The 24,441-nt window shown below is 36.7% G+C and overlaps 1 protein-coding gene across 3 annotated transcripts in view; it reads left to right on the top strand.

Annotated features, from left to right (window-relative positions):
• The window catches only part of DNAJC13 (DnaJ heat shock protein family (Hsp40) member C13), a 127,724-nt gene that overhangs the window by 79,295 nt on the left and 23,988 nt on the right, over positions 1 to 24,441 (top strand). For all 3 annotated transcript variants that reach the window (XR_010840634.1, XM_059064174.2, XM_067033783.1), the window contains 15 exons: positions 1,217 to 1,371; positions 2,412 to 2,457; positions 4,385 to 4,539; positions 5,938 to 6,139; positions 7,966 to 8,081; positions 8,625 to 8,703; positions 10,561 to 10,696; positions 13,615 to 13,799; positions 14,232 to 14,306; positions 15,765 to 15,884; positions 17,715 to 17,894; positions 18,594 to 18,761; positions 20,735 to 20,848; positions 22,170 to 22,286; positions 23,419 to 23,596. Coding sequence is in view for 2 of the 3 variants with exons in the window: in XM_059064174.2 (XP_058920157.1) it covers positions 1,217 to 1,371; positions 2,412 to 2,457; positions 4,385 to 4,539; positions 5,938 to 6,139; positions 7,966 to 8,081; positions 8,625 to 8,703; positions 10,561 to 10,696; positions 13,615 to 13,799; positions 14,232 to 14,306; positions 15,765 to 15,884; positions 17,715 to 17,894; positions 18,594 to 18,761; positions 20,735 to 20,848; positions 22,170 to 22,286; positions 23,419 to 23,596 (2,026 nt within the window). In the remaining variant the exon portion in view is untranslated. The remainder of the gene's footprint in view (positions 1 to 1,216; positions 1,372 to 2,411; positions 2,458 to 4,384; positions 4,540 to 5,937; positions 6,140 to 7,965; positions 8,082 to 8,624; positions 8,704 to 10,560; positions 10,697 to 13,614; positions 13,800 to 14,231; positions 14,307 to 15,764; positions 15,885 to 17,714; positions 17,895 to 18,593; positions 18,762 to 20,734; positions 20,849 to 22,169; positions 22,287 to 23,418; positions 23,597 to 24,441) is intronic.

Genomic DNA, 24,441 nt, shown 5'->3' with positions numbered 1-24,441 from the left:
CTACATTGCTTGGTACAGATTTCTGTACATCATTTGACTGTAAGAGCAATCACCAGTTTTACCATCTGATATAGCTCCAGAATTTTTAGAGTCATCTAAGATACAGTGAATGAATGTCCTAGGTTTTCTAATATAGTCACAATTTCAAATATTCTAGGTTGTTGCCTGTTAATTCCTGTATTTTTGTTAGAGTGATGTCAAGTCTTAAACACAAACACCATTAACGCTAGGGAAAATCCTGTGTTATTATATCTCAGTTTTTCTTTTGTAAAGTATATCATAGTACTGTTTTACTATGTATAATCTAATACCTTGTTGAATAGGTAAGACACCAAAAACAGAGAAATTTAAATTATTTATTTAAAGACATATGGCTATTCAGTCTTATACACTGAATCTAGAACTTTGACCCCTAATCTGAGCTAGTACTTGTTACTGTAATTTTTTACTGGTAGCATTTGACTCCAAATTGGGAATTCTTCAGAAGTAAGTGTTTATAGGAAATTGAAATGCCACTTTTATTAAAGAAATTTAATAAGTTTTATCAGGTGTTTAGTCATAGCAATACTGTATCTTTTTTTTATTAGCCCAGATTCATTCCAGTGATCCCAGATAGTTCCTTCAGTGTTGCTAGTTCAGATTTCTGTAAACCACATCACTTGGTACTTTCTGGTAGTGGCACTACTGGTATTTGGTTACCCTCTTGCCTTCTACCTCACTTGTAGATCTATTTTATAGTGCTGTTTCACTGAAAGCTGTTCTCTGCTCAGCTCTTTGAATTCTCAGATAGTCTTCAGAGGATGCTTCATTTCAAATCAGCTGACCTGAAACTAACCCAAAGGGTAGCTACTTTTTTTTTTTCTTCTTTTGTCATTAACAGAGAAGTCCATTCAGGAAGATTCCTGCACAGGAAATAATTTTATCTATAATCATGACAAAGCAGCTTCAGGCATGTTTGTACTTTTTATGAATAAGTTTTGATCAATTCTTTATTAATATTTTACTATCTCTGCATTAGATGCTATAAAATATTTTTCAAATCTGTTTAGAACCTGGTAGACAAGCATACTGAGTCTGATTTTTATTTTGTTACACTACTTATGAGAAACTGTAACCCCAGCACATGAAATGCATAAACCTAAGATGAATGGTGATGTTGCAAGTTTTTTACAGCCCAATAACCAAAGACATTTTATTTCTTTTTTTTTTTTTTTAGCTATTGCTGACCTTTGACCCTATCCTTGTTGAGAAGGTTGCAGTTTTGTTATATCGTATTATGCAAGATAACCCACAGTTACCTCGACTTTATCTTAGTGGAGTATTTTTCTTTATCATGATGTATACAGGTTCCAATGTGCTTCCTGTTGCTCGGTAAGAGCTCTAGTGATAATCTATTTGAAATTACTTGAATTGTACATGGACAGATTTATTAAATTAATTGTTTGTGAGCATATCATTGCATTTATTAAATTTTTCATTATAAGAGCTGTTTATATGTCTGAAAATTTGAAAGAAGAACAGGGGAGGACTTCCCTGGTGGCGCAGTGGTTAAGAATCTGCCTGCCAATGAAGGGGACACGGGTTCGAGCCCTGGTCTGGGAAGATCCCACATGCCACAGCGCAACTGAGCCCTTGCACCACAGCTACTGAGCTTGCACTCTAGAGCCCACGAGCCACAACTAGTGAGCCCACATGCCACAACTACTGAAGCCGTGTGCCTAGAGCCCGTGCTCCGCAACAAGAGAATCCACTGTAATGAGAAGCCCATGCACCGCAACGAAGAGTAGCTCCTGCTCACCACAGCGAGAGAAAGCCCACGCACAGCAACGAAGACCCAATGCAGCCAAAAATTTAAAAAAAAATAAAAAAAAAAGAATAGGGGAAAAATAATTTAGAATTATACCATTTTACCACATCTAAGAATTGTATCATCATCTAATATTTTAATCATACAGATTTAATATAACTATATTCATATGATATACAGTTTTACATTTTTCTTAAAATTGAGTAAATTTTTTATATTATTACATAACTGTAATATGACCATAATTTAAATTTTTTTCTAATTCATTTAAGTTCTTGCCTTAATTAGAAATTAAACTGTTTGGGAATATGGATTTACAAGTTGCCTTTTGTGGCTCTTATTTACATATAAAAGATCTGGTCTTAAACAACAAGGTCCTATGTATAGCACAGGGCACTATATTCAATATCCTATGATAAAACATAATGGAAAAGAATATTTAAAAAAGAATGTCTATATGTGTATGAGTCACTTTGCTGTACAGCAGAGACTGGCACAACATTATAAATCAACTCTACTTAAAAAAAAAAATCTGGTCTTAGAAAACTAAGGTTACTAAATCTAAATCAGTTCCTATACCTGATAAGAATTTTTTTTTCCCTAGATTTTTGAAGTACACACATACCAAACAGGCTTTCAAGTCAGAGGAGGTAAGGCAAACTAATCCTCTGAATACGTGACTTAATACTGGGGAAGCTGTCTTGGCTCTAAAGTTTCCTTAGCTGTGAATTTTCCTTCCTTCCTTTCCTTATTAGCACTTGAGGGCAGGTATTGTTTTATTTTTTGCATTCCTTGTGGTACCTTGCACATAGAACGTCTAAGCTAATATTTTTTAAATGAAAATAAATGTTGCCTATTAGAATTAATAATTAAATTGTAGATATGAATTATAACCTGACATTACTATGAATATAATTTGTTCCCTTTGTGTAAAATTTACGTTAGTAATGTTCGTAAATAATTCAGTATATATCTGAGTCTCATATAGTCAGGTCAGATTCAGTAAGACTTCCACCTTCTTTTTGTTCATATCCCAACATGTTAGAAGTGCTAGGTTTCGTTTTTGAAGCTACTTAATTTTTCAAGTGCTCTCAAGTATTCTTGCTATTTTACTGGGGAGGAAAAGTAGGAATCCAAAAAAAAGATAAGACTTATCCGGGTAGCTCTGACAAAATGTAGCTTTATACCTGCATTTTACAGAGATATTTATTGTAAACACATAACTGAATTGTGTTTGAAATTTTGTTAGGCTTTTCATGGAACATTGATTTTCAAATTTTATTGAAAGCAGAATAAATCAAAACTAGACCACTGTTTAAGAGACTAACCAAGGAATGTTACACCAGTCTGGCAACAGACACAAGACCCAAAATGCATGTTTTATAGAGCAGCCAGTAAAGCCCTAGAAAGTAATCTGTCTACAGTCTAATAATACAAAAGTGATGCCCATGGAAGTATGATTTCCATAGCTTCATACAAATAGAAAATGAGAATATAAAGTTTTTTAAAAAATTGCCCCTGTTGTTACCACCTTAATGTAACATTAGGCACTTTTAATCATTCTTTTTTTTTTCCTTTTTTTCTGTGAAGTTATGCATATGTAATCTATTTTTTTAATTTTATAATATGAGAAACTATATATATCATTTTCCCTAACAATATTTTGAATTACAGCAAAACAGTATTTGTTTATAGCAGACCTCTAGATGTAGGAATTATGAAATAGTATTCTAAAGAAGAAGCAATTCTTCACCCCAAAGTTTAACAGATAGTGAATTTATGGCTTTTATTAGTACAAAGCATGAAAATATTCATCATCTAATTTGTCTTTGCACTAAGTGGTAAGACCATGTCTAGGTTTTTTTTCTCCCGTCTCTCTGTCAGACCCTAGAAGAATAAGACATCCTCAGTTTGCCTAGAAGGAAATAAGAAAAATATTTATAGTCTTTTTTTTTTTTTTTTTTTGCTGGAATTTTTTCCAGCAGGTAAAGAAATGAGTTTAAAAATTTAGCATGATAAGTATGAACATTAGCCTGACTTCATTTGGCCAGTCAGAGAATATGGAGTTCTTAGTACAGTTAATTATAATTACTTTGTATAAAAATACTCCATCTAAATTCTAGCCACATTTCATGAGGATAGGCTCTTTAAGATCTCAATTTTTCTGGACTTATTTTTGAAAACAGAAGCAGGTGCAGGTGGGAACTACAGCCAGCAATGTAACACAGAATAATTGATGTAAATCTTTGCAGTCTTCCTTGTGTTGTTCATTACTATTATACATGGTCAGAGGCTAATTGTTCTAAATAATGTTGGCAACACCTGACCCATGAGGAGGTTAAGGCTACTGCAGGGCTAGAGGGGGTAGTTCCACCTTGGAGTTCATACCAAGCCAGTTTATACCAGACACCTTGCACTTCTCATTTTGCCATTTTTCAATCTAAATTTCAAAAGCATAAAAACAGTATGTTCCAGTTATTCTCCTTTCTTAAAATGTTCTCTAACCCCAATTCATTTATTAGAAAACTGAAAGATAACTTTAGTATTTCTGATTACGTTTTTTTTTTTTTTTTAAAGACGAAAGGACAAGATATTTTTCAGAGAAGTATACTTGGGCACATTCTACCAGAAGCAATGGTTTGTTACTTAGAAAATTACGAGCCTGAAAAGTTTTCTGAGATTTTTCTAGGAGAATTTGATACTCCAGAAGCAATCTGGAGCAGTGAAATGAGGTAAATAGCCAACTGATTGTATTTTATACACAGAATCTTTGCCTCTTCCCATCTGGTTTGACTTCTGTGAAAAGATTTCCTTTCACTAGTTACATAATCTAAAGCTACAGTAGTCATTGGTGCCAAATCAAGTGACTGCTGTTGACAAGGCCCTGAGCTTTTTTCTGTTCTAAGATGATTTGACAAAATTACCGTTACCTTAATAGAGCTTTATATAAGGGTGGAGCCTATTACCACTGGTGCTTTTAGACTATGAATTAATATGTATGTAAGAGATATATAGGAATAAAGTCAAGACACTCCTTCTGGGTATTTGGAAATAGAACTGTACTCCACTAATTAAAAACTATACCCACATGGAATGCATCAGTCTAGAGATACACACATCATTTTAGAATGAGGGCTCCCTAGCCAGCACATATTGACCATAATCTGGAGGTTAGCAGGAGAAGGCCTCAGGAATGCCATAGGAAAAGCCTGTTTCCACCAAGAAAAAGGAGAGGCCCAGAAGCAGATGTCAGTGTCCAGGCAGGCACTGTCCAGGAAAGACTGTCCAGGAAAGACTGGGCAGTTAATGGTTCCAGTGTCAAGTCTGGCTCTCTGGAGAACCCCTTGCTCTTCTTAGCTGGATGGCAGTTGATCTTCTGAGTCAGTTACTCATTCATAACTGGACTGACTCATACAATGCCACCTGCTGGTCATCATTTGGCTTCTCTGATAGGTTGACCTACAGGCTTGGCATATGCTAGCCATCAATTTGAATATATTCTGTATGAATATTCATATAGAAAATTGAAATTTTTCAATTTGAAAATTCAAATTTCATATTGAAAATATATTTTTCATTGGGAACAAATGTGTAGGAATATGAATATGTTTATTACAGTTATTCTGTATATTTTTCTCTGGAGATTGCTTAGTATGAGTCTCTCATCTAAAAGATGTAGCTCTCTGTATACTGAGCAAATCAATTTTCTGCTTAGCTGAGGGCCAGATCCCAGGTTGTGCTACGTTAACTAAAATAAAGACCAGGCAGTGAGCTTCTTTGGGGTGATAGCTAACTTGATTCCGTGGCTGTGCCCTCATGCATGCAGATTCCATACCATTTGACTTTCTAATGACTGAATTTTCAATAAGAAGGGCTGGTATTGTCAGCCTTTTTCTCTATGGTCTTCTTTATAGATCGTATTACAAATAAGTTTATATCCATGGAGTGTTTTTACATAGTAAGTTTAGAATACTGAGTAACATTCTTACAAGCTCTCATTTTAGGCCAATAACTAAGTTATTCTGAAGAAGATCCATGTAATTACCTTGAATGATTACCTATCTTAACCTTTTCTTTAAAATAGAATAAAATAATGCCTTCATAATGCTTGGAGACTTTTCTAATTGTAGGCGCCTTATGATAGAGAAGATTGCCGCCCATCTTGCTGATTTCACACCTCGTCTTCAGAGTAACACAAGAGCACTTTATCAATATTGTCCCATCCCAGTTATCAACTACCCACAGCTAGAAAATGAACTATTTTGTAATATTTATTACCTCAAACAACTTTGTGATACACTCCGGTTTCCAGATTGGCCAATTAAAGACCCGGTAAGTCAGCAGATTAATTTTTGCCTTCTTAAACCATAAAAAAACCCTCTAATCACTTCTGGGTATTTCTTCTTTCTGTGATAAGAATGATAATAGCTTTCTTAAATATTCCTCCTTACTTAATTAAGTATTGTGCAGTTCAGTATATTTGAGTAAATCCCAAACTGAAAGACAGTTTTTTCATGGAATGTAAAAGGACTTTACAATCTTGATCTTTTGTGACAAAAACAAAACAAACTCAATTTCATGTATATAATACAATTACATACTATAATAGCTTGGTGGGAGCTCGTCTTTATAGCAGATTCGTTAAGCTCACAGATGCTGGAGTTAGGCAGTCTGGGGTTGAGTTTCAGTTTGGCCATTAATGGCTCTGTATGTACATTCAGTGTACCGCTTGACTTCTCTAAGCCTCAGTTATGGTAATAGTACTATTACTAATAGCAACTATTTCGTGTGGTGGTTGGTAAGATTAAGTGAGAATTCACATAAAAAAACACAGCATATTCCTGGCACACACTGGAGGCAGTAAGTGTGACTTGCACATTTGTATAGTAGTATCTACTGTCACAGTGCCCTTGGGACCCATCCAACTTGAGCCCCTGGATACCTAGTGAAAGCCTAGAATAAAGTAGGCCTGGGTGCCCCTGTTGGTCTGTTACTATAGCAGAGGTTTTACCATTACCCTTACCATCAGAAGACTAAAGAACAATTTCCATTTGTACCACCAGGCACTGCCTCTTTACAGTGCAATGACCAAATGAAGGCAGGTAGACACTGCTGCTTGTTCCGGATTCAACATGAGGTAGTAGAAAAAGTGTGGGCTTTTTAGTCAGACCTAGGTTTGAATCCAGCTCCATCACTTATTTACTGGGAAATATGCAGCTGTCTCTCAGAACCTCAGTGTTTTCATGTATTACTGAAATTTTATACAAGAATTAAATCTGCAGTCTGTAAAGCACATACCTTCTTGGCACATAGGCATGCAGCAAATATTAGCTCTTTTCTTCTCACCCCTACCCAGACTCCCTTGTGTTCACTATCCCTTATGTTTGTTTGAATACCAGCATACCAGTAATTATGTTAGATCACCTTGAGAAGCATGCCATCATATACTGCTTCCTCTCTTACTACAGTGAATGCTAATTCCAAAGTTTTCCGTAATTTCTGAACGTTTCTTTAACAGTTAAATGTAGAGACAAAAATTGGCAGAGAATTAAAATAACACTTTAGGGACTTCCCTGGTGGTCCAGCGGTAAAAGAATCTGCCTTACGATGCAGGGGACGCGAGTTCAATCTCCGGTCAGGGAACTAAGATCCCACATGCCACGGGGCAGCTAAGCCCAGGCGCCACAACTACTGAGCTCTCGTGCCTCAAGTAGAGCTCACATGCTCTGGAACCCACGCACCACAACTACAGAGCACATGTGCTCTGGAGCCGCCTGTCACAATTAGAGAAGAGAAAAACCCACACACCACAACTAGCGAGAAGCCTGCCTGCTGCAGCAAAGGATTCCACATGCCTCAACGAAGATCCTGTGTGCAGCAACTAAGACTCGACACGGGCAAAAATAAATTTAAAAAAATAAATAAATAATAAAATATTACTTTTTAAAAAATATAGCCCCATAACAAATACCTTGCTATCTGACCATTCAACAGTGCTAGAAGGTGATTTTGGTTATTTGTATTTTAGAAAGCTGTTAATTGGTTAGCCTAAAAATGTCAGTTGAAATAAATACAGCACAGCAATTCTGTAACTTAAAAATTATATTCTGAAATAGTTTTACTTTAATAGATATAAATTTTAATTCTCTGTCTTTAAGGTTAAGCTTCTAAAAGATACCCTTGATGCCTGGAAGAAGGAAGTAGAAAAGAAGCCACCTACAATGTCAATAGATGATGCTTATGAAGTGCTTAATCTCCCCCAAGGACAGGGGCCGTGAGTCATTTTCAGTATCATCTTCCCCCTTCTTGCAGTTTGTGTTATACATGAGGAAGAGATTTGACAACAGTGTGTCTAGAATAGTAAATGACAAATGTATAGGAAAGAATGCAGATTTAATTTATCATGAGTGATGTTTTATAGTAGAATAGATATGTTACAAGTTCAAAAGACATTTTCTTAAGTATAGACTGAATTTGTTCATTTTTGACAAGGCTGATATAAAATAACTTAGAATTATAGTTTGAAGTGACATTTTGAAAAGTTAGTTTAAAATTCTTAGTTCTTCAAAACCCAAATATGGTTTTGTAATTTGAAGTGAATATGGTAACCTTGCATAGGGAATGTTTAGGTTTTATCTTTTATGTGTAAATATAACACATAGGAATCAGCTTACTTAAATCTTACTGGGTTTACTTTGATATCTACTATATGATCATACACAATAAAAGTAAAGTTCTTAAAATATCATTTTAGATGATTGTGTAAATATTTTCTTATACCTTACTTAATTCATGAAACAGTTTTCCTATTTTGTAGGCATGATGAGAGCAAGATTAGAAAAGCTTACTTCAGACTTGCACAGAAGTACCACCCTGATAAGAATCCAGAAGGGAGGGTATGTACTGCCTTTGGAATTAGAGCTTTGGGGTTGACTTGCTTTTGCTTTATTATTATTTCAGCCAGAGAAAAGATACACTCATCTTATGCGCCTGTGTCTGCCTCATAATGTATGTCCAGTATATGTTTAATTAACCTCTGACCCACGTGCCCAAGTTTTCAGCATCAATGGTCTTCTCTCATTTTATCAAAGGGACTACCCTGTGACTAGTAACTTTGGGGTTTTATTCTCTTTCCTTACCCATGTCTGTTTGAGAGTTAACTCTAATGGGCAGTCACATGAATAACTGAAAATTAGGATGTGGGTGAACTTAATTCATTTGTAGGTGATGCCGTTGCCACCCAGATTGCTTTGGGTAATTTGCTTTTTTCTAATGACATCCAACTTCATATCACTCTTAATGAAAAAGTAGAAAATTTGCTTCAGACTTAAAGTCATTTGCTGCCAGCATTCCCTGGTCTGGTCTTTTCCAGCTTCCTACTACAGTGCCAACGGAGATTCATAAAAGATAAAATCAGACAAGGAGCAATAAAAACAGTACTCATAGTTTGTTGCTAGAAACTTGGAGTAATTTCCACTGATTCAGGGCTAATGTTTTTTTTTTTTAGAGACAGGCAATATTCCTGAATAGGAAGGCAGCATTGAAAAAATGCCACTTTTATATGTTTAAGGCATTTTTAATCAAAAGCCTGGGGCATTTTTTGAGAAATCTAAAGCAATTCAGATTCATCTGGGAAAGAAAACAATATAGGAAGAAATTTTGAAATTAGAATTAAGTTGCTAGACTTAAACTACCAGATATTAAAATACTCTGTAGGGCTTCCCTGGTGGCGCAGTGGTTGAGAATCTGCCTGCCGATGCAGGAGACACGGGTTCGTGCCCTGGTCCGGGAGGATCCCACATACTGCGGAGCGGCTGGGCCCGTGAGCCATGGCCGCTGCGCCTGCGCGTCCGGAGCCTGTGCTCCGCAACGGGAGAGGCCACAACAGTGAGAGGCCCGCATACCGCAAAAAAAAAAAAAAAAGATAAAATACTCTGTAAAGCTGTAATAGTAAAATAATATTATACTGGCACAAGGATCGACATATAGATAAGGAACATTATAATATAGTAGTTTAAGAGTAGAGATAGAGTCAGACCTGGGTGTGAGTCTTAGCTCTGTCAGCAATGGGCTTTGTGACTTTAGGCAAGCTATTTAACATCTTAAAGATGAGGTTAATAAGGGTGCACAGCTCACAAGCCTGTTTTGAGGATTAAGTGAGATAATGTATGTAAAGCATTTAGCACAGTGCCTGCCATAGTGCTCAAAAAACAGTAGTTCTGGGCTTCCCTGGTGGCGCAGTGGTTGGGAGTCCACCTGCCGATGCAGGGGACGTGGGTTCGTGTCCCGCTCCGGGAGGGTTCCACGTGCCGCGGAGCGGCTGGGCCCGTGAGCCATGGCCGCTGCGCCTGCGCATCCGGAGCCTGAGCTCCACAACGGGAGAGGCCACAGCGGTGAGAGGCCCGCGCGTACCGCCAAAAAAAAAAAAAAACAGTAGTTCTTATCATAACTATTTTTATAACAACTCAGAAACTATCTCTGGTGTGTATGAGTTTAATATGACATATATGGTGTAAGCTACTGAAGAAATATTTTCAGTAAATGGTACTGAGATCATTGAATAACTATTTGGAAAAAAAAGTAGTTTCACCTTAAAAGTATACCACCTATATTACAGTTGGAATGAATTCCTTTATGTAAAAAACAAAACAAAATAGTAACCAAAGAATTTACTGGCAAAATAACAAATCATCTGTGTTCTAAGTTGTAATTCGAGATGTTAACAAAAGTTAATTGTCTTTGGTTACATACAGGATATGTTTGAAAAGGTAAATAAAGCCTATGAATTTTTATGTACCAAATCAGCAAAAATAACAGATGGACCAGATCCAGAGAATATAATTTTAATTCTGAAAACGCAGAGCATCCTCTTCAACCGTCATAAAGAAGGTAAGGCATGTGTTATTCTCAAATTTTGATTTACCCTCCAGCTAATTCTACCATGCTTCTTGTTTCTGCAGCCTATTTCTAATTATTATCGCAAAAGACTCTTAGAATTGCATTTTAGATATAGTAAAAGAGTAGTTTTCTGTAGTTAGACCCAAAATGTTGTTTTTATACCTTCCAGTTCTTACCTGTGTTTTTCAGTAGTTTACATTTCCAACCAGATTTCATTGTTCCGTCCTAAAGTACATTTCTGTTCTCTGGAGGTACTTGGTTAATTTTTGTCTTTAGACATTTAGCAGTAAACATATTAAATGAGATCTAAAATGGACCTGGTATTTAAGGATCATTAAATGTCTTTTATAAGACTGTACCTATCCATAAACCTCTAAAGGCTGAAAACACCAAGAGTGTTCTGGTTTTTAAAAAGCAACAGAAACTTTTCAAATGATCATATATATCCCTCACACCTCATTTCCTGTGGTAGCTTTCGAAACCCTCTGATCCTGTGGGACAGTTTGAAAAATTTATAGATAAAATAGGTGTGATTGGGCTTCCCTGGTGGCGCAGTGGTTGAGAATCCGCCTGCCAATGCAGGGGATACGGGTTCGTGCCCCGGTCCGGGAAGATCCCACATGCCGCGGAGCGGCTGGGCCCGTGAGCCGTGGCCGCTGGGCCTGCGCATCCGGAGCCTGTGCCCCGCAACGGGAGAGGCCACAACAGTGAGAGGCCCGCATACCACAAAAAAAAAAAAAAAAAAAAAAAAAAAAAAAAATAGGTGTGATTTTGTAACCGAAAGTGGGATCCAGCTGCTCTCCATTCAAAAGCCAATAAAGAGGCAAGGTTTGTGGAAAGGAAAGTTTGCTTTATTTTGGATGCCAGCAACAAAGGGGGTAGGATGGAAGGAGGGCAGCTGCCTGTTCAAAGGCCGATTCCCCCCACCCCAAACCAGTGGACAAGAGCTTTTATAGGTTGAGGGAAGGGGCTACATGCAGAAACAGTACAGTCAGCTCTGACCGTCATCTTAAAATTGGTCATGTGGTGGTCTGACCATTGTCATCTTGATTGCTTTAAATATAGTTAGTCTTCAGTTCCAGGGTCAGTTTGTTCCCATTTCCTTGAGGCCAGTGCTCAGAATTGTGGCAGCTTATGTCATGGCTACAGTCTGGTCATCATGTAGTTAACTTCTTCCACCTTGTAGGAGGAGTTTCAGTATCTATAAGACAGCTCACAGGATATGGCTCAGAATATTATCTGTAGCCTTTGAGGAGGAACTAAAGGTCCTTGACTTTGCTTAATGACTAAACTATTATTTGGTCTCCTTTGACTGTTTGCCTTTGTTTCTGTATTTCCTCACTTCTCTGATTAAACTTACTCTTTGGCTAAAGTTTTTGCACAGGTGGAGGACATGGGGGACAAGGACCATAGGGTCCTGCTCTGTTTCAATTTCAGGATACAGGTTATAGGAAATCTCCAGCATGTTTTCAGGGCTATTTGTGGTAGCCCTAACAGTAGCAGCCAGAAAGCTAGGAGCACATTGAGAATTTTTAAGACTCTGTTGAGGGTGGGAGTTGGGTTCAATATGGCAGGTGTCCATTGGCTTGGGAACTAAACTTGGCTTACACACAAAGCGGGAGACCCATTTGCTCTATAGGATGATGGGAGAAAAGGGAGGAAGGACAGTGGGGATCTGAGATAAGCAGGAGTGTTGGGTAATTGAAGACAAGTAGGGTTCCAGTTTAAGTATTGGATGGGACAGCGTAGGGATTGAGCAGCTTGGTCATTAGAGAACAGTGATTAATTGATTGACTTTTGCATATGAACTCAACAGAAAACATTTGTAAAGCATTTAGTTATATGGCATTTATCACTAATCAGAATGAGTTTAAAGAAGTCATTTTCAAACCATTGGTTGTTTTTTGCTGGCTGTAAATCTATATTAGCCACAAGGTGCAGTTGTAGCTCATCACTGGTATATTATCAAAGTCAGAATGTTTTTTCAGGCTCTCTTCCACTTTTCCCAAAGTGGGTTTATACTCAGTAAGTTGGGATGGGGGTCCTGATCTGATAGAACTTAACATTAATTCACTCTTCTTCTTATGTATGTATGTGTTAGGACTACTGGGACCAGTTCCAAGGGGTGTTTTTTTTTTTTTAAGCCATCTTAGAAATGAGTTAATTTAAAGTAGATTATTTGTCATCCTCAAAAGGCAGAAAGCTTTACGCTGATTTCAGGAGGGATGACAGAGATACTTATAAAGTCAAAGCCAATTAATTTACATATTTCTGCCTCATAGGTTAGTTTAAAAAAATAAAAGAATGAAAAGAACAGGAATTGAGCACCAATATATTTCAGATTTCACTTTTAAATTTCCTTATCAAAATATGGAATTAGCCAAATACAGTTAATAAATTAACTTTCTATTTTGTATTCATAGTAACAAATTATATTCAGTATTTTCAAACATTTATTTTATGATAACTGGTAAAATAGAAAAGTACTCTTGTTATTCAGAAAGCAGAATATAAAATATTCACTCATTTAAATCAAATGTTTCTATCTCTTTATAAAGAGGTATGGGTCTCTGGTGCATTGGCTATGTCTTGCTGTCTGTGATCAGGTGAAAAGTTATAAAGATCACATGGACAACATAGAAAGCAGATATTCTGCAAAGGATCAAAACCACTATACACAAAGTTCAGTTTTAATCTACCAGAAAATATTCTTTTTCTAGTGGAAACATTTTAGAAAAGTCAACCAAACAAGTTTGCTAGTTGAAAAGATCCAAGGAATTTGTACATGGTTTAATTTGTTTTTATAAACTAGAATTAGGAAACATTTAAGATGTTGCATATTTTAATCTTTTTTTGGCAATATAATTGAACGTAGTGCCAAAATTAACTTAAAACCATGATTATTTCAGATTTACAGCCTTATAAATATGCAGGCTACCCTATGCTAATTAGGACAATAACAATGGAAACTTCAGATGACCTCCTTTTCTCAAAAGAATCACCATTGTTGCCTGCTGCTGCAGAGCTGGCTTTCCATACTGTTAACTGCTCAGCCCTCAATGCTGAAGAGCTCAGAAGGGAGAATGGAATTGAGGTAATATGGAATGACCTTTGTCCTTGTCTTCAAGCTAGTTTAGGCAAACTGTATGTCTCTTAGCAATAAATAATTCACCAAGTACAAATACAGTTGATACAGTTTCTTTAATTTATTGCAACAGATAACAATATTCTCTATATTATAACACCAAAATTAAAATAAATGGAGCTTTATTTCATAACGTGAACTGGAGAATATTGGATTCAAAATTGGTGAGCTTAATATTACTTGCAAAATAGCATAGTGGGATGCTTAAAAAAACATAAGGGTCCTTTGTTTACTTGTTTATTTAACAAATGTTAATTGAGCAAACATTTCTTTGCCAAGTTTCTGATATTAAAAGGTTATTAATGTTTTATCCCTACCTGAAAAGGCTTTTCAGACTCCAAGCCAAAATGGAGAGTTAATGGCTGACTTCTTTTTCTGCAGGTGTTACAAGAGGCATTTAGTCGCTGTGTGGCTGTCTTGAATCATTCTAGTAAACCAAGTGACATGTCAGTACAGGTAAGACTAAAACATATGGTTCCAAGAAAGTTACGCTAGACTAGTAGTTCAGACTTTAATATCTGTAAGAATCACTTGGAGGGCTCGTTAAAATCTGGGTTGCTGAGCTCTGCCTTCCAGGTCCCCTGCCCACAGAGTTTCTGATTCAGTATGTCTAGGGTGGGGCGTGAGAATATGCTTTTCTAACAAAATTCCCAAGTGATACTGATGGTGTTGGTCTGTGTATCACACTTTAAGAACCACTGTGCTAAATCATATGTAATCTGTTGGCTTAATTTTTTTTCTTAAAATGGAGAATGATATAATGAATCCCTGTGTCCCCTTTACTCAGCTTCAAACATTTGTCATTTTGCCGTTTTTGTTTCACTTATCTTCTATCCCCTTCCTTAATTTCCTTCTCTACCTCCCTCTCCCATCCCTAGTGTTTTCATTGGCTTCTTTTCTGTTGAATTCTTTAATGGAAAATCCATCAGGAGTTCATTAAGATCACTGTAGATGCATCTTTTTATGTGGCCTTTTGTTTATGCCAACAAAACTTAGAATATAAAACAAATCGAGGGCTTCCCTGGTGGCGCAGTGGTTGAGAATCCGCCTGCCGATGCAGGAGACACGGGTTCGTGCCCTGGTCCGGGAAGATCCCACATGCCGCGGAGCAACTAAGCCCGTGAGCCATGGCCGCTAGGCCTGCGCGTCCGGAGCCTGTGCTCCGCAACGGGAGAGGCCACACAGTGAGAGGCCCGCATACCGCAAAAAAAAAAAAACAAAAAAAAAAACAAAAAAAAAAACAAATCGAGTACAGGCTTTTGAGTTTCATCCTTTTTTTTTTTTTTTGCGGTACGTGGGCCTCTCACTGTTGTGGCCTCTCCCGTTGCGGAGCACAGGCTCCGGACGCGCAGGCTCAGCGGCCATGGCTCATAGGCCTAGCTGCTCCGCGGCATGTGGGATCTTCCCAGACCGGGGCACGAACCCGTGTCCCCTGCATCGGCAGGCGGATTGTCAACCATTGTGCCACCAGGGAAGCCCCATCCTTATTTTTAAGTATAGTACATTATTAGAATTCTGGACAAAAATACTTTATTCCAGAGGTTGGCAAACTTCTTTTTATAAAGGGCCAGAGAGTAAGTATTTGAGGCTTTCAGGTTACGTAGTCTGTTGCATATTTTTGTTTGTGAATTTTGCAACTCTTTCAAAATGTAAAAACCATTCTTAGCGTTCTGGCCATACAAGAACAGGGTTGACTTGGCCTGTTAGCCTTAGCGGCCATGATTTGCCAACCCTGCATCTATAGGGAATCTTAACCAGAAATACTAATAATTCAGTAGAAATGTTCTGTTTAATTTTGGAGTGTCATACATACCATTAAGCATTATTCACGAATCTCTGCTGATTTGATTTCCACTGTCTTAAATAAGGAATGCACATGTGACTTTTTTTTTTTCTCTCTTGTGTTGTCTGCAGGTGTGTGGACACATAAGCAAATGCTATAGTGTGGCTGCTCAGTTTGAAGAATGCCGAGAGAAGATCACAGAAATGCCTGGCATCATCAGGGATCTCTGTCGGGTGCTCTATTTTGGCAAGGTAGAGGTCATCTTTCCCACTTTCTGGATTCAGTCAGCAGTGGGTTTTCTTGTCAAGTAGCCAGTCCCCAATTTATTAACTAGTTGTTTTCCTAAAATTATTTTCAAGTAAGTTACATTTTTCACTGAAGCCTTGCTGTAAATGGTGGCTTTTGTTCCTGGGCTGGCCCACAAAGAGTAAGACTAGAGTGACATATCTAGAAGGAAGTTGGTCTCATGTGAACATTTGAACAGAGGCAGGGAAGCAAGAGAGAAGACTAGACTAAATCAATCTAATGAAAGTAAAGGACCACGTAAAACCTGAAACTTAAGAGTCAAATCATTGCCTGGTGGAAAAGCTATAGGGATCTGAGAGCTTGCTGTTTCCTCCCAGTCTAGTACTGCCAAGGGAAGTTGTCTGTGGGTGATGTGATAGGTGGCTGGGAAGGAGAGTGATTTCTCAGGTAACTGGGCAGAGTGACAGTTGTGTTGGAATAGAACAGGATTGGGGTGCTGATCCCAGGCTAAGGTATCTAGAAATAAGGAATTTGATGAAAATAATGTCCTCAACTATATTTACTTGATGTCCTTAGAAGTGTTTAATAAGAATGCAAACTCTGGTATAAAGAAGTAAATCTGTACAGTACACCTGCACTAAAGATATCAGTGATACACTTAAGATCACTAGCACGTGCATTGCTGTTAATGCCTTATCAGTATTTTTAAAAATTAAAAATGCAAGAAGTGAAACAAAGAAAACTGTATTCCCAAGTCTTTGACACTAACTAGCTTCAAAGATAGTAATTCTGATACAAATCAAAACCACAATGAGCTATCATCTCACATTAGTGAGACTGGCTATCACCAAAAAGTCTACAAATAATAAATGCTGGAGAGGATGTGGAAAAAAGAGAACCTTCATACATTGTTGATGGGAATGTAAATTGGTACAGTACAGCCACTACGGAAAACAGCATGGAGGTTCCTTAAAAAAACTAAAAATAGAGCTACCATATGATCCAGCAGTTCCACTCCTGGGTACATATCTGGAAAAATGAAAACACTAATTTGAAAAGATACGTGCACCCAACGTTCATAGCACTATTTACACTAGCCAAGACATGGAAACAGCCCAAGTGCCCATCAACAGACAATTGGTTTAAGATGTGTACACACACACACGCGCGCGCGTGCGCAATAGAATGTTATTCAGCCATTAAAAAAAATGAAATACTGCCATTTGCAGTAACATGAATGGATCTTGAGAATATTATGCTTAATGTAATAAGTCAGAGAAAGACAGACACTGTATATCACTTATATTTGGAATCTAAAAAATAATACAAATGAATGTATATACAAAACAGAAACAGACTCAGACATAGAAAACAAACTTGTGGTTACCAAAGAGAAAAGGGAGAGGGAGGTGAGAAGGGACAAATTAGGAGTATGGGATTAATAAATAAAACTACTATACATAAAATAGATAATAAGGATCTACTGTATAGCACAAGGATTTATACTCAGTGTTTTATAATAACCTATAATGGAATATAATCTGCAAAAAAATTAAATCTCTATGCTCTACACCTGAAACTAACACAATATGGTAAATCAACTATACTTCAATTTAAAAATTAATTAATTTTCTAAAAATAGTAATTCTGTGTCTTTTCATGGGGTTACTTTTAATTTTAGGCTTTAAAAGATATAGGATTCAGATATAAACTGGAATTGAAAATATAAGAGGAGGTAAACACACAATAAGTTAGCTAGCTTGATATACATTCACAGCCTCTTTCTCTTGGGAGCTTTTTTTTTAATCCTGTAATTCCATTATTCTTATTCTCAGAGTATTCCACGGGTGGCAGCTCTTGGGGTAGAATGTGTCAGCTCTTTTGCTGTGGATTTCTGGCTACAGACACACCTATTGCAAGCTGGAATTTTGTGGCATCTGCTTGGTTATCTGTTTAATTATGACTACACACTAGAAGAGAGTGGTATTCAGAAAAGTGAAGAAACAAACCAGCAGGTAACCTTAACACTACTTTAACATTGAATTTGAACCCATACCATAGGTTAATGCAAAGCAAAGCCCTAGCTCAAAGCCTCAAAGGCATAAACTGTTTTTCAAGATTATTAAGTTTATTGCTCTTTAAGCCCCAAAACATTTTATCTTAACCACTTATCCCGGAAGGATTCAAGGCAAGGGAATTTGCAATAGCATATTCTGGACATAACTTAATCTTTTCTCGATTACTCAGAGACACCTTTATTTTTGCAAAATTATGGTTGTGTATCACAGGGAGATCATAACAGTGCTGTTGGGGCTAGCTCCCCTAAACACTTGAGAACTTACCTGATTTTTACAGATATTTTTTTCTCTCTGTCCTTTCCTGTTCACTGTCATTCATTACTCATATTGTGATATGGGCCTCTAGCGATCAGATCTACCTACCCATCCCTGTTCCCCACCCTATCCCCCAATGCTTCTTCCAGTTATCTACAAGATACCGTATTTAGGTATAAATGAGTACATAGATTCTGATTGTCTTTCATATAAATAAAAGAATAAGCTCTGACATCAGTGTTAGAGACTTTTTTGTTTCTTTTTTTTTTTCTTTCTGTTCCTTAATATGTTCCATACTGTTTTGATTCCATAAAGGTACTGTTGCCTGTGTAAGATAACAGATCTATTTTAATGTCTTAACGTCTTAATTTTTTGTAACAGGAAGTAGCCAACAGTCTTGCCAAACTGAGTGTCCGTGCTCTAAGTCGCCTTGGAGGGTATCTGCCTGAAGAACAAGCAACACCAGAAAATCCAATCATAAGGAAAAGTGTAGCTGGCATGCTGACCCCCTATGTTGCTAGAAAACTTGCTGTAGTTAGTGCTACTGAGGTATGTGCTTCAGAAGTAGCCTGGGTTTTTGATAAATACTGCAAGATTCTTTAGATAGTAGAGGAATATAACAATGTTGATTGCTCTCGGAAACCTAAAAATTGAAAATGCTCACATGCTTGTTCTCTTAACTAAGAAATTTGGTTTGTTGTTGTGGCTTGATGCTGATGTTATCAGCTCTACAAGTCCAGTCTCTCTGTAAGGGTAGCTTAACTTCATGTTTCTCAGCTGTAGAGCTCCCCATAATTCTTGATAATATTGAATCAGAAAGGAACAGGACAAGAGAGTGAACTTGGAATGGACAGAGGACTGGGAGTCAGGAGACCCAGAGTCTATTTTTAGCTGTTTGTTATAAGCTATAACTTACACTCAGCATTGAAATCCTAAAAGTCCATATATACACACATATGCATTCATGACAAAAATAAGTATGATCGTGGCAGATCGCCCAACCTCTTCTGTGAGAATCATTGAGAAACAATCTAAGCATTAGAAAATTAACCTATAGAAATCCATTAAATAGAATATCTTGAACCCTCAAATTGTGAAGGTATATGGGAAGACATTATAAGATGTTTAAAGTATTTTAAGTGAAAAGGTTAAATCCCATTTTTGGTATTAAAAAAATGAATGAATGGATGGATCTGTATCAATATGTTAACTGTAGTTATCCCTGAATTGTAGGCTATTTTATTTCATTTTCTCTGATGATCATCTAATAGTTTTAGAAGAAAAAAGGCCGCAGTGTTCCAAATGTAAAATATTTTTAGAATTTATAAACAGCTTATTTGTTTTTTTAATCTAATCTGATTGAGTCTGTTTTTTAGTTCAAGACACTGCCTTTCAGATCCCCTGAGTAAGAGGGAAGAGCTTTAGATGCCAATCTTGATCTTGGTTCTTTTTCAGGATTTTGTGTTCACCAGTGTGAAGTATTTTGCTGACTGAAAACATTCTTTCCAGAAATACTAACAAGTTGTTGATTAACTACTACAGGAAAGAAAAAAAAAGTAACCCTTCAAAATTTTGGCCTGGACTCCATCTGGATTTAATAAAATGCTTATTTTAAACTGCCACTTCTCAGAGTTTTAAAATTTTCTTCATGATAAATTTTTTCAGTCATTTTACTTAACTAGTTCATGTTTTGAAAACAAGGGTTAGATGTCTTTTTGTAAGATGGAGGTAATAACCCTCTGCTTTCCTCCTAGTACAGAGCTCTGTAAATGTAAAAAGTTCTTATTAAAACATTTAGGGAATTCCTGGTAGCCCAATGGTTAGGACTCTGCTCTTTCACTGCTGAGGGCCCGGGTTCAATCCCTAGTCAGGGAACTGATACCCCACAAGCCACAAGGCACAATCAAAAAGCAAAAAACAACAACAAAAAACATTTAAAGAAGAGTTAAATGTCTATGTGTACACTTAAAATTGAGGAGAGCTAAACAAAGGGAAAGCACCCTGGATGGCTAAGCAGGCATAATCTATGTCTGCAGAACTACAAGGTTTGGCCAAGAAAATCAGAACTGAGTCTCTGCCCATAAATTTTTCTTCCCTTCCTAGGAGTATACTTCATAAAGACTTAGATTTTGTTTTCAAATATATGTATGTAAAGGCAGCATGGTATGATTCTTTTTAAGCTTACATTTACTGAGTTTATAAAATGCTTTAGCACAGAATATCGTATGTAATTTTCACAAAGCAGAGCAAATGTTAAGAATGTGAAGTCAAACAGACTCAAATTTGAATCCCAGTTTCACCACTTAAGGGTTGTGAGACCTGGGGCAAATAATTTGATCTTTCTCAGTCTTGATTTTTCTCAGCTGCAAAATGGAAAATATTAACAAACTTGCTAGAATTATTGAGATCTGTTATATTTAAGGCACCTATTACAGTGCTTGGCATGTCATAGACAATTTTAATGAATGGTAATTTCAGTATATTTCCTAAATATTATAGAACAGTAATGTTCTTTCTCCTAGATTTTGAAGATGCTTAACAGTAACACAGAGAGCCCCTATTTGATATGGAACAATTCTACAAGAGCAGAATTACTTGAATTTCTTGAATCCCAACAAGAAAACATGATTAAAAAAGTATGTTATTGTTTTATAAATTTCTTACTCTAATGGAATCTCTGGAAATAAAACAGTATTGGCAAAACAGAAACCCATTATTTCTCCATTGGGTGTTGATCAAGCCTATAGCTTTTGCTACCTAATATTTGGCCCATTTAATAATAGCATTCTTATGCTATTATCCTTATCCTAATATACATTAGGATTTTTTGTTGTGTTTTTAGTTACTGCTTACATATAGCTGTCTTCTATTTTAACCAGTTTTTGTGCCCAGAAGCTCTGTTTTAATTGTTCTCTTTAGCCACTTTTCCCCAGTAAATTAAAATTGCTTTCTGGTATCAAAATAGAATAATTTCTCCTATCCTGCCACCTTCTAGAGGAGAAGCTATTAAGCCATGAAAAAAAACAAAAGACAGTAAGTAGAATGGGAGATATGGAGAAGGCCTGGATAAAACATACATTAGATGGTTGAGTCTTGATGGTTTAGAAGAAGTTGTGTTTTTGGGTTTGGACTTCATTAAAGACTAACCATCACTGGTTGTCCTGAATTATTCAAAATTTAGTTTTGAATTCATTTCATGATAGTCACTCAGAGCTCTTCATTGATAGAAGTTTTGAGAATTGCAGAGCTAGGGAGAACAAGTCTCAGATTTCTATATATCATCTATTCTTTTACCAGGAGAGAACATCATTCTCTCTTCATTTAGCCCTTTACAACTTACTATACACTTTTACGTATTATTTTAGTCTAACCTAAATTTTGAGTGATTTCCACCTAAATCTTCTTGGGGCTGTTTTTTCCCATTCCTCTTTCCTATCTTTTTCCTTGTCCTTCAATGGAAATTCTTGATTTGTCAACCCCTCTACTATTACCTTGCTTTTTTATTCAGACACCCTGTTTTCCAGCACTTTTCACCTAATGTATTACTTTTTAAAACCAGTCCAAATGTGTTCATTTCTTAGCTCTATCACCCTGTATCTGACTGGGCCAAATTTACTGAGTGGAGAGAGAAGAGCCACGTGTCATACTTGCTTATGAACACTTCATTGGCTGACCTTAGTGATCCTTTGAAATTTTGAAATGAGTTACAATATTGATCTTTGGATTAAGAAATAACATAATTCTATGCCTTTTCCAGAGTCCATATTACTGATTACAAACATTAAAATTGCATTGAGTGCTGTGATGTGTATCCCACCACATTTTTCCCTCTGGAAAATGAATGGATCTTTCAAGTTATTTATCTGCTAAGTTATTAAACTGAATATGGGTAGATTAATAAACCAGACACTAATGATTCCAATTTACCTCCAACAGTCTGTTTTCTTTTTTAAAAAGGGTGACTGTGACAAAACCTATGGATCAGAATTTGTCTACAGTGATCATGCCAAAGAACTTATTGTAGGGGAGATTTTTGTTAGGGTCTATAATGAAGTCCCTACTTTCCCACTCGAGGTAAGCTCTCTACTTTTAATTTTGTCTGACACCTTTGATCATTTGTTACTGAAAGCTACTAGTTTATTCACACTGTATACATTGAAATAATACCTGTTTTTGAGCAAATGCTTTATACTAACTTGGGTGTGTGATGGGGTGACCATTGATAACTTAGGATCCTCTTTATTTTGAATGTTAAAGAATTTAATTTTGTGGATTCATGAATAAGAATTTATTCCTTTCCCAGCTGTTCCTGATATTTTATGCATAATGCTACCCCACTGTATCATGTATATATGCCTTCAGCTTTACTATTCTCTCATGGAAGTGTAAAGCCATTTACATACTCATTCCATCATGTTGAATATCAGACCACCAGACAGTAGTCCGTCTCTGGCCCATTTTTAGAAGAAAATAGAGGTGGAAAGCAAAGAGAAGTTTTAGATGACTGGGGTCACACCAGGTCATCTCTTGTGATGATCCAAAATCACTTCTGGAAGCAAATGATCTTTTTTTCCTTCTGTAGTGCTTGGAAATCATGTAGGAAATTTTTGTTGTAGTTTTTTTTGGAGGGGTGGTAAAGAGAATTTGTTGGTTGATTGGTTTGTAAGGAAGAAAGAAGTGAGGCTATTTCTCTGAAACAAAGAGTTTGCTCTTGGAAAAAAAAAAGAATTTACTAAACTGTAACATTTACTATTTATCACAGAATAATATCTATAAATAGCTGCTAAGCAGAATGAGTTCGGTGATTTGTGACATATCTTTGAAAAATGTCCTTTGAATTTATAATCTAAATATATATAATTTTTAAGTGTAAAAATATAACCAAATTGTAGAAGTTACATATCATACTGTCAATACCTTGGTAAAGGGAAGACATACTCATCTCAGAATTATTATACTGGGGTACTGATGGAGTATGTCAAATCTCTAATGGGTTTGGACAAAAATGTTAAACACTTCCTAATGCAATTGGGTTTTGTCCCCTTTCTCCCCCTCTCCCCACTTAATCCATAGGTATATTCATGTGTAATTTAATCACTTTCATGGCTTGAAGTATTTTGTTGTTGTTTTTTCTGCTATGGAGTCTTTGTTATAGGTTATTTCTAAGGGCACACTCGTTTTAAAAATATTTTTCCACTCAACTTAGGTTCCAAAAGCATTTGCTGCAAGTCTCTTGGATTATATAGGCTCCCAGGCCCAGTACCTCCACACATTCATGGCTATCACTCATTCTGCAAAGGTGGAGTCAGAGCAACATGGAGACCGCTTGCCAAGAGTGGAAATGGCTTTGGAGGCTCTGAGAAATGTTATAAAATATAATCCAGGTGTGTGACTATACCCTTGATGAATAAGATCCTTACAATGGAAGAGCCCAAAAATTCCAGTTCTCAATTTTACCAGGGAAATGCAGGAAAAATTGTACTTGGTTATAATGTTGTACTTTGTATAACATTAAGAGGAAATGACCCCATAATATTTTTACCTCTAAATAATAGGCTGGAAAGAGAGGTCAGGTCACCATGCTTAAAATAATTCGTATCTCTAAGAACATATGACTTTCAATGAGTTGAAAAGGCAGAGTAGCTTGCTAGTGTAAAATATCACATTGATGACATAAATTGACATACCAAGTATCAATATAAGGGCTTAAATTAGATTTATTTATTAGGTGATCTCATTTTTGTGTCTTCTGGTCCCTAACACAATGCCATGTTTTTGAAAAACTGAGTTTTTGGTGTATAAAAACTGAAATAATAAAGTGAGAATTGTCATTCTTAAAACATCTTTAAGGGGCTTCCCTGGTGGCGCAGTGGTTGAGAGTCTGCCTGCCGATGCAGGGTACGCGGGTTCATGCCCCGGTCCGGGAGGATCCCACGTGCCGCGGAGTGGCTGGGCCCGTGAGTCATGGCCGCTGAGCCTGCGCGTCCGGAGCCTGGGCTCCACAACGGGAGGGGCCACACAACAGTGAGAGGCCCGCGTACCGCCAAAAAAAAGAAAAAAAAACTTCTTTAAGAAGGATATTTCCAAGAACATTATCACTCTTGCCTGACTTCAGGGAGATGGATGGGTGAAAATCTGAAAGCTTCTTCCAATTCTAAGTTTGATAACAAATATAGAATATAAAACCTAAAACAATATATATTCAATTTAAGTTACATGAAGACCTCAA

Source organism: Kogia breviceps, chromosome 5, assembly GCF_026419965.1.
Source record: "Kogia breviceps isolate mKogBre1 chromosome 5, mKogBre1 haplotype 1, whole genome shotgun sequence".
Classification (NCBI taxonomy): domain Eukaryota; kingdom Metazoa; phylum Chordata; class Mammalia; order Artiodactyla; family Physeteridae; genus Kogia; species Kogia breviceps.
This window is presented reverse-complemented; position numbering and strand designations above follow the sequence as displayed.